Here is a 17,195-nt window from a genome sequence, read left to right on the forward strand (position 1 = left end):
ACATGGTACAAGGCTGTTGTGAATAGCCTTGTACCTTATGATCATTCACAGATTTCACACGTAGTAGGCAATGATGTCAGAAGTGACATCTTGCTTACTGCTCTGCATGTGATCACTAATTGGTCAGTCAGTGATCACATGATCGGGACCTTGCACAGAGGTCCCATACGACGATCGGTGTTCCACTGTGTCTGGAGGACACAGCGGGCACTGGTTCGCGGTGCTCCCAGGGAGCTCGCACAAGCAGGGGGTGGGGAGGCCATTTATAAACAGCCACCCAACCCTGCACTGCCACTGTCCGGCCGTTTATATACAACAGCCGAGCGGGAGGTGGTTAAAAAGACCCTGTCATTAACATAAAAAAATGAAGGTAAAAGCAAAACCTAAACTATTTTAAATGCTTACATGCAAAGTTTTGCAGGTCCTGTAGTAATGATCGGAACCCGGAACTCCCGATTCCGGATCACCTTATCGCTGTGATGGCCTCTGATTGGAGTTTTGTTCATCTCTCTGCTGCCGACTGCTGAGACGAGGGGGGTGCCGCAGCTGCAGGAGAGGTGTGGGGGCAACATGAAATGGCCTGGTGGGCCGGATTCGGCCCTTGGGCCTTGTGTTTGACACATGTAATCCGACGACAGGGTCTCTAACTTTTAGATGGGGAACAAATACTCTCTTAGATTGTAAGCTCCCAGGATCAGGGCCCTCCTAACCAGGTGCGGACTGACCATTTGGAAACTTGGGCACTGCCCGAGGGCCCGGGGTCAGTAGGGGCCCCATGAGATGCCCCTGGTGCCTTTTTCATAGGCTTTTTTGAGTTTGGGCAAGGACACAGGGGCCCCATGATACCCTATTGCCCGAGGGCCCCATGAGTTGTCAGTCCACCCCTGGTCCTATCCCTCTTGTATTGAACTGTATTGTTGCTGTATTGTCTCCCGTTTTATTGTAAAGTGCTGAGCAAACTGTTGGCGCCATAAATCCTGTATAATAATAATAATATAAATCCTGTATAATAATAATAATATAAATCCTGTATAATAATAAAAATATAAATCCTGTATAATAATAATAATAATATAAATCCTGTATAATAATAATAATATAAATCCTGTATAATAATAATATATAAATCCTGTATAATAATAAAAATATAAATCCTGTATAATAATAATAATATAAATCCTGTATAATAATAAAAATATAAATCCTGTATAATAATAAAAATATAAATCCTGTATAATAATAATAATAATAATATATAAATCCTGTATAATAATAATAATATAAATCCTGTATAATAATAATAATATATAAATCCTGTATAATAATAATAATAATAATAATATATAAATCCTGTATAATAATAATATATAAATCCTGTATAATAATAATAATATAAATCCTGTATAATAATAATAATATATAAATCCTGTATAATAATAATAATATATAAATCCTGTATAATAATAATAATATAAATCCTGTATAATAATAATAATATATAAATCCTGTATAATAATAATAATATAAATCCTGTATAATAATGATATGTTTAGAAAGGCTCAGGTGACAACATAATAACACAAGCTGCTCTGTTTCCGCACAGGCATTTTCAGGAACTGTCATAGAGAAAGAGCCGTTTTCTATATCTGTGCCCATGACCAGCATCGCCCACCCAGCTCTGCCCACCATCCAGGAAAAAAAGGGCGAAGAGGTCCCTGAAGAAGGGGCCAAAAGAGTCTCAAAGTTCAAAGCTGCCAGGATGCAACAGAACAAGTGATACTGTGTGCGTCCCCCCCCCCCCCCTCCCACCTGTGTCCCTCAGCCACTGCGGGACACAACCCACCAATGCAGATCTGGATGATGTTTACTAGTTCAGTCTGTGCCAGGTCACTTTCAGTGGCCAAAACAAAAAAAATATGAATTTGCAATCATTTTGATAATCTTCAAGTTTTTTTTTTAAATAAATATGCAATGATTTCCATTATTTCAGGAGGTACGGTCTGCACCTTTTATACATGTGTTGTCATAGAGAGTCGTGTTCAGTTCCATGTCACGGCGGGAGGTAGTAGGTTTCTGCAGGAAGAAAAATGTCAAATGTATTGCAGCATAGCAGTCCTTAGATTTGGCGGTTGCATTCATTTTTTATTTATTTATTTATTTTTTTTACTTAAAGTGATTGTAAACCCTATGTTGGTTCACACCTGTGTATTGCGAATGATGCATTTTTGAACATGCGTTTTTGCTGCGTTTTGTTTGCTGATAGGAAAGTACTGACTGTGATGCCACTGATGCAACTTTGATGTATCTTTGGATGTGTGCGACTTGGATGCAACTTTGGATGGGTGCGACTTTGTTACTACTTGAGTGCCGAGAAGTGTAAAGTCGCATCAAAGTCGCACTACACCACATAAAATATATATATATATATATATATAATTACAATATCCCTACATACATGAACAGAACTGTCCAGCTTTCCTATTGGCAAAAAAAAAGCCGCATCAAAGTAGCACCCATCCAAAGTTGCACTCATCCAAAGTGTCATCAAAGTTAATACTTTCCTGTTGCCAAATAAAAATCTGAAACGCATCAAAAACAAAACAAAAAAAAGTCCCTGACTCTTTCCAAAAAGGTGTGAATATGTCCCATAGGAAACCATGTTAAATGGACTGCAGTGCGTTTCTGCAAAATGCATTAAAAAAACACATAGGTGGGAACCAGGCCTTACACAATGATGTGACTGGCCTCCGCTCAGGTGATACACAGAGATGAAACAAATCCTCCAGCATAGGTTGTACCTGTTTATCTGCAGTCTTCTCTACAGTCCAGAATTTACAAAGCTTGTCTGAGAGTTCAGAAAAAAGAGGATGGAGAGCTGAAATGACACTGCACAGCTATGTGAGGAAAGCTGATTGGAGGGAAGGGACACCCCCCTTTACACAGCACACAGGAATAGAACTGAGAATGTCAATCACAGGTTGTGTGTTGGAGGTCCCTTCCCTGTCACCTTTTTTCTCTTGCTTTTAGGAAAATTTGTCAGAAGTGATTCATGCAGATAGTAGAGGAACAAAGCAGCAGACAGAAATGACACTTAGTGCTCTGGATTGAGACAAGTACACATTATAGAAGGGTTTTCTTTGTTCATATTTCATGTCTGTGGTTTGCAACCACTTTTAATTTTCACCTGCTGATCCTGCCAGCAAGACCAAGGGGTGTGCAGAATGGGCGAGTGCCTTGGGTGCTTTAGTGGGAGAAGGGCAGAACCTGCAAACTATGCCGCTGTTCACAGCTTATGGGGTAGGAGGGCCCACTTTGGCTACTCGAGTACCTTGTCCCACCACTGACTGCCAATAACAAACTTCCCGTCCTTAGAGTAACACTTAGCCTTGGTTCACTTTACTGCGACGGCCAAGTCGTGCGACATTGCCCTGCGACTTCCTTCCCACCTTGTTGCGACTTTAGACATTAGAATCTAGGGCAGGGCTTGAAATTTCTGCTCGCCAATGGCAAGTAGAAATTATGGTGGGGGCGATTGTGTCCCCCAGGGCCGTCTTGCTGAGCAGGCTCAGAGCTCAGGCCGGATCTGTCATTGGCACTGGGAGCCGTCAGACTGCTCAATAGCTGAGCGCAGTGAAAGCAAAGGAAGGAGTGTGTGCTGTGCTCTCTGCCTCCCCCTAGAGTGCAGTACCCGGCTCTGTGAGTGAACAACGAAGTACTGCAACTTTTTATGGGGGAGGGGGGGGGTGTATGTGTGTGTACGTGTATATGTGTGTGTGTGTGTGTACGTGTATATGTGTGTGTGTGTGTACGTGTACATGTGTGTGTATGTGTACATGTATGTGTGTCTGTGTGTATGTACATGTGTGTATCTCTACATGTGTCTGCGTATATGTACATGTATGTGTGTGTGTACATGTGTCTGTGTGTATTTCTGTGTATGTACATGTATCTGTGTGTATGCGTGTCTGTACGTGCCTGTGTGTCTGTATGTGCATGTTTCTATGTGTGTGTGTGTACAGGTGTCTCTGTTTGTGTGTGTTTGTTGGTGGCGAGTAACTCTTAAGACCTGGCTAGTAGCTCAGGACTTGAAATTTTAAGCCCTGGTCTAGGGGCTGAAATCGTACCCAAGTCGGACCAAAGTAGTGCATGAACCTTTTCTAAAGTCGGAGCGACTTTAGGACCACTTAAGACTGCTCTCATAGGGAAACATTGAATTTCACACGTCATGCGACATGAGGTCTCACAAGTCGGATCCTATATCTCAGCAGTGTGAACTGAGCCTGTCTACAAAATGCAATGCAATGAAAATGCAGAGCTAAAGTATGATATAAGACAATAATATCAAATATTTCAAATATTTAAAACAATCACTATAGGGAAGTGAGCGCTATTACAGCGCATAAAAAGTGGTCACGTGATGAATCGTCTTTATATGACGTGTCAAAACACGGGGGGAGTATATGAAAATGTGACCATAGTGAATCATACATTGAAAATGTAAAACGAGTCCAGAAGAAATAGTGCTCCGTGCTCCATGCTGGGGGTTTCTATAACGAGGGCCAGTAAAGTTGCGCACTTACCAGAAGCGCATAAAATATGCGCATGTATATAAATATATCCGCCAATGGTCGTCTGGGCAGGGGCTGCGGGGTCATCAAGCACACCGTAGGCACACAGGGTAATAATGCTCCCTCACAGGACTCACTCTTCTCCCAGGGACAGCTCCAGGTCATCAGCCAATCAGAAGCACCAGTAGTAGGGGGGAATCTCCACCTTAGGGGCTCGTAAGCAACAAGCGGGAGACGAATGGGTGCTAATAGTGTAGTATTTTTATTAGAAAACGAAACTCCAGCAGAATAAAAGTTAGAAGAACTCACATGTGGAACTAAGGTAAAGTAAAATGGCCGCCGGCCGTGTGCGGCGTGACATCACTCTGGTAGGCTCCTCTCTGACGCGTTTCGTGCACCAGCACATTCTCAAAGGGATTACTACAAAATGCATTTGGCTGGTGGGTGTTGTCAGACTAGGCCGCTCTTCTGATTTGGACTACAAACATTTCCTCGTGTCCTTATCTCCCTTACATGAAAAGAAGGTGTCCTGTAGTTCCCACAAGATCACGGTGTTTCAGATTTCCCTTTTATAGCACAGAAACTGCTTGATTTTTGATGGGAATAACAGGTGTTTTTCTATACTTGCAGGAAATGCGCTTAGCCTGGAAAAAACAAATGCAGCTACAACATCTAAGGACTGGTGAGCTGCAATATATGACCTTTGTGACATGACATTCATTTTACATGGCGCTCCTCTAGTCGCTGATTTTCCCCTTCTACTGTCCCCAATCCATCTGCTGATAGAACGGAGCCTTGGGGGCATTTTGCACATGCTCAGTTAGGTGTGTGTTGCTAGATAGGTGTTTTTTGTTTTTATTTTTTTCTTTGGGGGAGCATAGGGCCAATCAGCACTGTCCAGACAGAGGGTCAGGGGTCATGCAGCCTCAGGACAGTCAGAGGAGAATGAAAACTCCTCCTACAAGCTTTAACCCATGCTCGGACGGACACTGATAGAAGTCACAAGACTGCTATATACTGCTGATGAGAAAAGGTATTTAGCCGTTTATATTTACTAAAATAATTGCATTTCCATATCGTGTGTACTGTGGGAGAGCGGATATAGTGAATGCAGGGTCCGGGGAGACTGGATATATTGAATGCAGGGTCCGGGGAGACCGGATATAGTGAATGCAGGGTCCGGGGAGACCGGATATAGTGAATGCAGGGTCCGGGGAGAACGGATATAGTGAATGCAGGGTCCGGGGAGAGCGGATATAGTGAATGCGGAGTCCGGGGAGAGCGGATATAGTGAATGCAGGGTCCGGGGAGAGCGGATATAGTGAATGCAGGGTCCGGGGAGAGCGGATATAGTGAATGCGGGGTCAGGTAATAGAACAGAGCTGTGGGAGGGGACCAGCCAGCCCCACTCACTACAGGTTGCCTTCAGAAAGCTACAGCAGGGGGCGGAGATGAGACCAATCACCTTACACAAAGAAAGACCAGAGCTGTGGGAAGGGCCAGCTGGCGCCATCCACTACTGGCTGCCTGCAGAGATCTACAGGAGGGGACGGAGACAAGACCAGTGACCCTGCACAAGGAAAGAGCAGAGCTGTGGGAGGGACCCATCTGGCCCCACCCACTATCGTCTACCTGCAAAAAACTACAGGAGGGGGAGGAGACCAGACCAGTCACAAGGAGAGCAAGCATAGCTGTGGGAGGGGCCCAGCCAGCTCCACCCTCTACAGGCTGTCTGCAGAAAACTACAGGAGGGGCGGAGACAAGACCAGTCACCCTGCACAAGGAGAGAGAGCAGCAGTGAGCGGTCTTTTCACAGGAAGTCTCACACTGGATTACTACACAGATCTGGAAGAAATACACAAATCACACCGAGATTCAGGGAAGAACACACACGAGGAATGGATTCAGACAATATTTACTTATTACAGAGTTCAGCTTTAAAGTATAATGAGTTAAATTTTTTTCAAAAACATCTGCAGGTCTAGGTATGGTATTAAAAGCTCTCAAATATTTAATGCTGGCCTCATACATGTGAGTTTTACATCCAATGTGATGACCAAACTAATATTCCTTAGTCCCCTTCCCCCATCTGCAGTGCCTTTCAGTGATGTATCTATATGATCATGTGCACGACGGTACCGGTGCCGTGTTGTCATTGTTAGTGTTCTGTGCTGCAGCCACTAACAGGTTCCCTATTGGCCGTCCTCGGTCTGTAGAGATCCAGTTCACCCTCCTCTAGACCCTGAGCTGGTGTAAAGCAATGTATACAGCAAGCTCTCGCCATGTCCTTCATTAGTGTAGGTATAAGCAGGGGCGGACTGACCATTTGGAAACTCAGGCACTGCCCGAGGGCCCGGGGTCAGTAGGGGGCCCCATGAGATGCCCCTGGTACCTTTTTCACAGGCTTTTTTGAGTTTGGGTAAGGACACAGGGGCCCCATGATCCCCTATTGCCCGGGGGCCCCATGAGTTGTCAGTCCGCCCCTGGGTATAAGTATGCAGCTCAACCATGTGGCTGCTTCTCCTGCTGTACAAGAGATTGGAAGAGCCCGGCCCCAAGTCATATTCCGGTATTTGCCCGGAGTTTAGCTTTAGGATTTGTGTAACATTTTGGTTTCCCCCAATTACATGCTAATGACATGTATAAATACAACCTTTCCATTTGTATGACTTACTTTCTTTTTAGATGGCATGGCTGGGTCTCTGTGCTTCTGTATGCAATGCAGGCAGATCATGTCTGGTGGGAGGGGCCAGCGGGGGGGGGGGCTGTACATAGCTTTCTGAAAACATCCCAGCACCCTGCCCTGATGCAAGCAGTGGGCTGTGTTGTGGGAGGAGTTTTGCAAATATCAAAATGCCTTAATAAGTGGAATTCAGATGTTCCTAGGCTCAGGTGATTGCAAGAAATGGAATCTAGTGAATAAAAGGGGCGGGACCAGGACTGTCAGGCTGGGGTTGAAAGTGCTAGATGATGCTGGATATCCTCCAGCCAGAAAATGAGGCGGAGTGCTATCTGACTTGCTGCAGCTTCTAATGCATATTGTGAGACGCTCACAGTGTGCGGTGAAATCAGAAACAGCCATTTCAGTCCAGGAGAGGAGCCGCTACAACTGTACAAGACTGGAGGTCTCTGTTCTTCTGTATGCAATGCAGGCAGATCATGTCTGGTGGGAGGGGCCAACAGGGGGGGCTGTACATAGCTTCCTGAAAACCTCCCAGCACCCTGCCCTGATGCAAGCAGTGGGCTGTCTTATGGGAGGAGTTTTGCAAATATCAAAATGCCTTAATAAGTGGAATTCAGATGTTCTTAAGCACAAGTGGGTCATGGAACTTAGTAAATAAAAGGGGCGGGACAGGGACTGTCAGGCTGGGGTTGAAAGAACTAGATGATGCTGGATGTCCTCCAGCCAGAAAATGAGGCGGAACTCTATTTGACTTGCTGCAGCTTCTAATGCACATTGTGAGAAGCTCACAGTGTGCGGTGAAATCAGAGTAAGCCATTTCAATCCAGGAGAGGAGCCGCTACAACTGTACAAGACTGGAGGGGAGGAGCCGCTACAACTGTACAAGACTGGAGGGGAGGAGCCGCTACACCTGTGCAAGATTGAAGGGGAGGAGCTGTTATACCTGTACAATACTGAAGGGGAGGAGCCGTTATGCCTGTGCAAGACTGGAGGGGATGAGCCGTTCTACCTGTCCAAGACTGGAGGAGAGGATCTGTTATACCTGCGCAAGACTGGAGGGGAGGAGCTGTTATACCTGTGCAAGACTGGAGGGGAGGAGCCGTTATACCTGCGCAAGACTGGAGGGGAGGAGCCGTTATACCTGCGCAAGACTGGAGGGGAGGAGCCGTTATACCTGTGCAAGATTGAAGGGGAGGAGCTGTTATACCTGTGCAAGACTGGAGGGGAGGAGCCGTTATACTTTTTCAAGGCTGGAGGGGAGGAGCCGTTATACCTGTACAAGACTGGAGGGGAGGAGCCGTTATACCTGTGCAAGAATGAAGAGGAGGAGCCTTTATGCCTGTGCAAGACTGGAGGGGAGGAGCCGTTATACCTTTGCAAGACTGGAGGGGAGGAGCCGTTATACCTTTGCAAGACTGGAGGGAAGGCCGGAGGTCACCTTGAACCCCCCCCCAAGTTGAATGTCGGTGTTTTAAAAATCTTTAACAAAGTTGTCTGAATCTTGCTGTAAACTCTGTGAATGTTTGCTGTACACATTGCTCCTCATCAAGAAAAAGCACACAGGAGCCAAGCTTTAACCCTGGTTCACACTGCTGCAAACACAAAGTCGCATGACAACTCAAAACACATTCATTTCCATGGGGGTGCCTTTGAAATGGGTGCCATTGACCCAGAAAGCACCCCTGTAGCAAGAGACAGCCAGGAAATTAGCAGCTTCTGAGGTCAGGAATGGTAGCCTGGGTACACTCACTGGCCACTTTGTTAGATAAACCTGTTCACTTGCTTGGTAACACAAATTGCTAATGAGCCAATCACATGGCAGCACCTCAGTGCATTTAGGCATCTAGACGTGGTGAAGACAACTCGCTGAAGTTCAAACCGAGCATCAGAATGGGGAAGAAAGGTGATTTAAAGGATACGTTCACCTTTTGGACAAAAATAATTGCAGGTAAAAAAATGTGCATTTATTATTTTTGTCCAGAGAAGCCTGGAAAGCATTGCACCAGCGATCAGTAGATTGCTGATGCCATGCAGGTCTCCTGCAGACCTGTCAGAATATCTGCTTGCCGCACAGGATGTACGGTCAAGCAAATATTCTGCCAGGAAGCTTCAATGAACTACCAGAACCGTGGTAGTTCATTGAAAACTACACGCCGACAGCTGTTAAGGCTGCAGGGACTTGTAGGCACTCATTCACAGAGTAATGTGAATGAGTGACGCAGCCGTGTGGGCGGAGCCCCGCACGGCCATGCTGTTTTCAAATCTGACAGATAGTACGGGGAGACGTCTCTCCATACGTGTCAGAGGGCGGCAGGCATGGCTGCGGCTATGGGAACATGTTACATGTTCCACCCTGTAAATGGGTGGAACATGTACTGTGTTCCCAAAGGTGAACTTATCCTTTAAATGACTTGGACCGTGGAATGGTTGTTGGTGTCAGACGAGCTGGTCTGAGTATTTAAAAAAAAACTGCTGATCTGCTGGGATTTTCACGCACAACCAAAAAATGGTCCAAAAAAGAGAAAATATCTAGTGAGCGGCAGTTGTGTGGATGAAAATTCCTTGTGGATGTCAGAGGAGAATGGGCAGACTGGTTGCTGTGATATTCAGATGGTAGGGTCAGAATTTGGTGTAAACAACATGAAAGCATGGATCCATCCTGCCTTGTATCAATGGTTCAGGCTGGTGGTGGTGGTGTCATGGTGTGGTGGATCCATCCTGCCTTGTATCAATGGTTCAGGCTGGTGGTGGTGGTGTCATGGTGAGGTGGATCCATCCCACCTTGTATCAATGGTTCAGGCTGGTGGTGATGTCATGGTGTGGGGGGTCCATCCTGTCTTGTATCAATGGTTCAGGCTGGTGGTATAATGGTGTGGTGGATCCATCCTGCCTTGTACAAATGGTTCAGGCTGGTGGTGGTTCCATCCTGCCTTGTATAAATGGTTCAGGCTGGTGGTGGTGGTGTCATGGTGTGGTGGATCCATCCTGCCTTGTACAAATGGTTCAGGCTGGTGGTGGTGGTGTCATGGTGTGGTGGATCCATCCTGCCTTGTATCAATGGTTCAGGCTGGTGGTGTCATGGTGTGGTGGATCCATCCTGCCTTGTATCAATGGTTCAGGCTTTTGGTGGTGGTGTCATGGTGTGGTGGATCCATCCTGCTTTGTATCAATGGTTCAGACTGGTGGAGGTGGTATCATGGTGTGGGGAGATTTTTTTAGCAAGGTGGACCTAACAAAGTGGCCAGTGAGTGTATTTAGCAAAGATAACAAAAAATACATTTACGGGTGGAAAGAAAAATCCCATTTTCTTTCTTGTTCATTGAGGGGCACATTTTATTGCTAGTGTCCAATCTTCTTGTAGATGGCAGTATAACCCAAAGGCAAAGACTTTCTGTGTTCCTTGATGGACTCCAAGAAAAGGATTTGAGCACAAAAACCCTTTTTGCTGCCCTCGCTCTTTGTGCCAGCCACCTGTGTACTGCAAGGTGGTCACAGTCATAGCAGAGCTATGAGATCCAGCCTTCAGGGTTCCTCACGTAAGCTCCACCAATCAGTGCTGTTGGCTGCAGCGAGTTGTATCTTCTCCATTTTGTATTGGCCGTCAACTTAGGTCTCATTAAAGGAAACACGTCATGAGTGAAACGCGTTGCCAGATATGTTAGTGCCTTGTCTTGTCAGTTATTTTGCATTTTCAGTTTGTTGACCTGGAACAGTGGTGTGGCTGGAACTGAAGTGTATGTAAACCCTAACAATGAACTTCTCTGATTTGCCCCCTTTTGGTCTGTTTAATACACCTTTGTAATAATATATCTGTGCAGAACAGAATACCTGTTGATCCTGCCAGAAATCCAGTGAGATTGTAACTTCCTGTGCTCTTTACTTTTACTGCACTGAAACCTCAAGCCGTGGTAGCAGCCATCCCAATTCTCTTCTGGTATGTGATGAGGAGCGCCTAGGAAAAATGTTCATCTTGCTGTGAAATTCTTTTAAAATTTTACATTATAAATCCAACGCGTTTCGGGCTTAGGACGCTCTCTTTTTCAGGGCTTCAACCAACTGATGGTAATACAATAAAGATCAATCTTTCTCAACCTTTTTACCCCAGAGGAACCCTTGAAATAATTTTCAGGTCTCAGGGTAAGATTAGTCTATTGGGATTGGGGTCATTGGGAAGATACCACTTACGGTGGTGGTGATAAGTGGGAAAATGCCCCTCCCCCCCCTTACAGATGTGGCCAAAATGAGACCCTTGCAGTCAAACCGCTGGCTCTGCCAAATGGTGTTGGGCCTACAATAACGCAGGCACCATCAGATGGAAGAGTACGTTAGCCATAGCCCAGGAAAGTCTTAGCCACCCCCGGAGGAACCCTAGGGTGTCATGGAACACTGGTTGAGAATGGTAGATATAGATGGAACACACTAGAAGACCTGGCTGAAGGCTGGATTGGGGCTAGCATGTTCAAACAGCAATGTGAACAGCTGGCTGAATGCAGCTACTACTCAAGTCCTCTTATGTATTCCTTCCTGATTTTATAGTCCTGAGGAAGGGGGGAGTCCTTTACCTGAAACGGTTTGGCTGTATCTAATGTTCTTAAGCATCCTAAAAGAATTTTATAGGCGAGATGAACACTTATACCAAGCACTGGCCAATATGTTTTTTATGAACCTAGAAGTCGCAGCCTAGGACCAGACCAAATACTTTCATATTTTCCCCTCCTTCCTGGAGAATTTATTTTTATTATATATTCTATGGAACCAATTTTCCATTTCATTGGTCTTGCTCAGTGGTCTCCAAACTGGTCTGCGGGCCAAATGCTGCTCTTTGCTCACCTTTATTCGGCCCTTGGGACATTATTCCTTCCACTGATACAAGCCATTATTCTTTCCATTGACACCAATGATGGGGCACTATTCCTCCCACTGACACCAATGATGGGGCACTATTCCTCCCACTGACACCAATGATGAGGCACTATTCCTCCCACTGATACCAATGATGGGGCACTATTCTTCCCACTGACGCCAATGATGGGGCACTATTCCTCCCACTGACGCCAATGATGGGGCACTATTCCTCCCACTGACACCAATGATGGGGCACTATTCCTCCCACTGACACCAATGATGGGGCACTATTCCTCCCACTGATACCAATGATGGGGCACTATTCCTCCCACTGACACCAATGATGGGACACTATTCCTCCCACTGATATCAATGATGGGGCACTATTCCTCCCACTGACACCAATGATGGGGCACTATTCCTCCCACTGACACCAATGATGGGGCACTATTCCTCCCACTGACACCAATGATGGGGCACTATTCCTCCCACTGACACCAATGATGGGGCACTATTCCTCCCACTGACACCAATGATGGGGCACTATTCCTCCCACTGACTCCAATGATGGGGCACTATTCCACTGACTCCAATGATGGGGCACAATTCCACTGACACCAATGATGGGGCACTATTCCTCCCACTGATACCAATGATGGGGCACTATTCCTCCCACTGACACCAATGATGGGGCACTATTCCTCCCACTGATACCAATGATGGGGCACTATTCCTCCCACTGACACCAATGATGGGGCACTATTCCTCCCACTAATACCAATGATGGGGCACTATTCCACTTATGCCAATGTTGGGGCTCTATTCCCCCCACTGACTCCAATGATGGGACGCTATTCCTCCTACTGAGGTCAGGCACAAAGTAATTTTACTACTCCCATGGACAACCAAGCCTGAGACTGGTGCAGGGGCATTTTCTACCCCCACTGGTCACAGACCAGCCCCCCTAAAGTCTGAAAGACAGTAATCTGGCCCTTTGTTTAAAAAGTTTGGACACCCCTAGTTTAGCTCTATCACATACCTACCAGACAATTCTCTTCTGCAGGCCATGGAACACTTCCCCCTATATGTAATGGAGATGAGGCGGGGGGGGGGGGGGGTGTTCTGTAGTACAAATCGGGGGCAAGCAGCATAAATCAACAATTCTGCTACTTGATAGATACATTACAGTGAGCAGTTTCACCCCAGGATAGAAAGTGTGTTACTGGCAGTGGGAGATGTTCTGTAGTTAAAATCAACTGCAAGCAGCATATTGTGACAACACTACCACTGGTTAGATATAGTACAGTTGAATTAGTGTTGTCACCCAAGGACAGGAAATCTGTTGCTGACAGAATGATGATGAGAAGGGGTCAGTGCTTTGTAGGCCTCTTTAGGCGCAAAATAGGGATGTGCCGATATATCGGCCATTGAAAATTATTGGCCAACAATAGCGTTATTGGCATTTTGCTGACAGAAAAAAAAAGGTGCCAATAATTTGGCATGCTGCGTTCCATAGACTTCGATGCAGAATCACGTCCCATAGACTTCGAGGCAAAATCACGTCCAATAGACTTCGATGCAAAATCACGTCCCATAGACTTCGATGCAAAATCACGTCCCATAGACTTTGATGGAAAATCACGTCCCATGGACTTTGATGCAAAATCACGTCCCATAGATTATGATGCAAAATCACATCCCATAGACTTCAATACAAAAATGCCCCCTAGTGCCTTCACAACGCAAAATTGCATCCCATAGACTTCAATGCAAAATCTCGCCCCATTGACTTCAATGCAAAATCACGTCCCGTTGACTTCAATGCAAAAACGCCCCCTAGTGACTTCACAACGCAAAAATTAATCCCATAGACTTCAATGCAAAATCACTTCCCATTGACTTCAATGCAAAGTCACGTCCCGTTGACTTCATTGCAAAAAGCCCCCTAGTGGCTTCAAAGAAGGATGTGTTCTGTAGTCCAAACTAAGGTGCAAGCAGCATAGGGTGACATTGCTGCTACTGCAAATATATAGTACAGTTACATAGTCTGGCTGAAAAAAGACCAAAGTCCATCCAGTTCATTATAAAAAAAAAAAAGTTATAACCCTACACCCACAGTTGATCCAGGAGGCAGAAAACCCAACAAAGCACGATCCAATTTGCTCCTGCAGGGAAAAAATTTCTTCCTGATCCCCCGAGAGGCAATCGGATATTCCCTGGATCAACTTTACCTATAAATGTGAGGTAGCGTTGTCACCCAAGGACAGGAAACGTGATACTGGCAGAATGATGATGAAAGGGGGACTTGCTCTGTAGTCAAACTAAGATGCAAGTAGCATAGGGTGACAATGCTGCTACTGCAAAGATACAATATAATGAGTGTTGTCACCCTAAGATGGGAAGTGTGTTGTTGGCAGGATCAGCAGGTGAACATAAAGAAAAAAAAAAAATAAAGCGGTAAAAAAGCAAACTAATGCAGCCACTATCTCTAAGGACTGGTCAGCTGCAACATATTCTTTTGTACGTGGATTTGGATACACTTTAATATTGGATCAACATACCAGCAATTTTGGAATTATTTTGGAAGCATACTTGTGAAGGCAGACCTCGCCCCATGACAGGTTCCCCTACATTTCCTGTGCAGTACCAACAATCATGTGACTTGAGACTTTTCTCTCTCTCCATATTTTTGATGTATAAATCCGCCTCTTTTCTGTAATGTTCCACACACAGTACCGTGTTTTAGATGTTCACCAAGAAGCATATCAGAGGAAAAATTGTATTTTTTAATAGTATCTTTTTTCCAAAGAGAAACATTCTTGTGAATTGTTTTGAGCTCTATTTTTCACAATGTTCAGTGTAATAAAAGGACAAATAAAATTTTTACAGTGAATGTAAGTAAAAGATCTTATGAACTCTTGTTTGCTTCCATGTTTATTGCGGATAATGTCCAGCCTGAAGGGTCCGTTCACACCTCAACGTGCCTCCAGCATGACCAATGGACATTTGTTTCCTCAAACATACTGGAATGCAATTATCTTCTGATGTACGCTTTATTGCCAAAAGTATTGGTCGGCCGGCCTTTCCACGCACATGACCTTGAATGGGCCCCCAGTCTTAGTCCGTAGGGTTCAATATTGAGTTGGCCCCACCCTTTCCACACACATGACCTTTAATGGCCCCCCAGTCTTAGTCCGTAGGGTTCAATATTGAGTTGGCCCCACCCTTTCCACACACATGACCTTTAATGGCCCCCCAGTCTTAGTCCGTAGGGTTCAATATTGAGTTGGCCCCACCCTTTCCACACACATGACCTTTAATGGCCCCCCAGTCTTAGTCCGTAGGGTTCAATATTGAGTTGGCCCTGCCCTTTCCACACACATGACCTTTAATGGCCCCCCAGTCTTAGTCCGTAGGGTTCAATATTGAGTTGGCCCCACCCTTTCCACACACATGACCTTTAATGGCCCCCCAGTCTTAGTCCGTAGGGTTCAATATTGAGTTGGCCCCACCCTTTCCACACACATGACCTTTAATGGCCCCCCAGTCTTAGTCCTTAGGGTTCAATATTGAGTTGGCCCCGCCCTTTCCACACACATGACCTTTAATGGCCCCCCAGTCTTAGTCCGTAGGGTTCAATATTGAGTTGGCCCTGCCCTTTCCATGCACATGACCTTTAATGGCCCCCCTGTCTTAGTCCGTAGGGTTCAATATTGAGTTGGCCCCACCCTTTCCACACACATGACCTTTTAATGGCCCCCCAGTCTTAGTCCGTAGGGTTCAATATTGAGTTGGCCCCACCCTTTGCAGCTATAACAGCTTCAACTCTTCTGGGAAGGCCGTCCACAAGGTTTAGGAGGGTGTCTATGGGAAGGTTGGACCATTCTTCCAGAAGCACATTTGTCAGGTCAGGCACTGATGTCGGGGGAGGAGGCCTGGCTCACAGTCTCCACTCTAATTCATCCCAAAGGTGTTCTATGGGGTTGAGGTCAGGACTCTGTGCAGGCCAATCAAGTTCCTCCACCCCAAACTGGCTCCTCCATGTCTTTATGGACCTTGCTTTGTGCACTGGTGCGCAGTCATGTTGGAAAAGGAAGGGAACATCCCCAAACTCTTCCCACAAAGTTGGGAGCATGAAATTGTATGAAATGTCTTGGTATGCTGACACCGTAAGAGTTCCCTTCACTGGAACTAGGGGGCCAAGCCCAACCCCTGAAAAACAACCCCACACCATAATCCCCCTCCACTAAACTTTACACTTGGCACAATGCAGTCAGGCAAGTACCGTTCTCCTGGCAACCGCCAAACCCAGACACGTCCATCGAATTGCCAGACAGAGAAGTGTGATTGGTCACTCCAGAGAACACATCTCCACTGCTCTAGAGTCCAGTGGCAGCGTGCTTTACACCACAGCATCCAACGCTTTGCATTGCACTTGGTGATGGAAGGCTGGGATGCAGCTGCTCGGCCATGGAAACCCATTCCATGAAGCTCTCTACGCACTGTTGTTGTGCTAATCTGAAGGACACACCAAGGTTGGAGGTCTTTAGCTATTGACTCTGCAGACAGTTGGCGACTTCTGCGCACTGTGCGCTTCAGCATGCGCTGACCCCGCCCTGTCATGTGACGTGGCCTACCACTTGGGGGCTGAGTGGCTGTTGTTCCCAGTTTCTTCCACTTTGTTATAATCCCACTAACATGAGCGTGGAATATTTAGTAGCCAGGAAATGTCACGGATGGACTTATTGCCCAGGTGACCACCTATCACAGGACCACGCTTGGAGTCACTGAGCTCCTGAGAGCGACCCATTCTTTCACCAATGTTTGTAGAAGCCGTCTGCATGTCTATGTGATGATTGTATACACCTGTGTCCATGGAGGGGATTGGAACACCTGAATCACATGATTTGGTGGGCGGCCAAATACTTTTGGCAATATTGTGTTTGTATGGCAATGCTTTGATGGCCACCTACTTTTAAGTGCATGATTGTACATCAGAGCCCGGCAATAAGTGTATACGCCTCCAATCCCCATACGCTACGTGTGTGTCAACATCTGAGGTGTAACAATTTAATTCCTGGAATGGACTGTAAAACAAC

General features: G+C 45.9%; 1 protein-coding gene across 1 annotated transcript in view; it reads left to right on the plus strand.

Annotated features, from left to right (window-relative positions):
• URI1 (URI1 prefoldin like chaperone) overlaps positions 1-15,016 on the plus strand; it is a 150,837-nt gene extending 135,821 nt beyond the window's left edge. The window contains exon 11 of the mRNA XM_089663031.1: positions 1,604-15,016. Within this exon, the coding sequence (XP_089519157.1) occupies positions 1,604-1,777 (174 nt within the window). The 3' untranslated portion in view covers positions 1,778-15,016. The remainder of the gene's footprint in view (positions 1-1,603) is intronic.
• The last annotated feature ends 2,179 nt before the right edge of the window (positions 15,017-17,195 follow it).

Source organism: Staurois parvus, unplaced genomic scaffold (genome assembly GCF_062004578.1).
Source record: "Staurois parvus isolate SC_StPar_1 unplaced genomic scaffold, SC_StPar_1.0 ptg001614l, whole genome shotgun sequence".
Classification (NCBI taxonomy): domain Eukaryota; kingdom Metazoa; phylum Chordata; class Amphibia; order Anura; family Ranidae; genus Staurois; species Staurois parvus.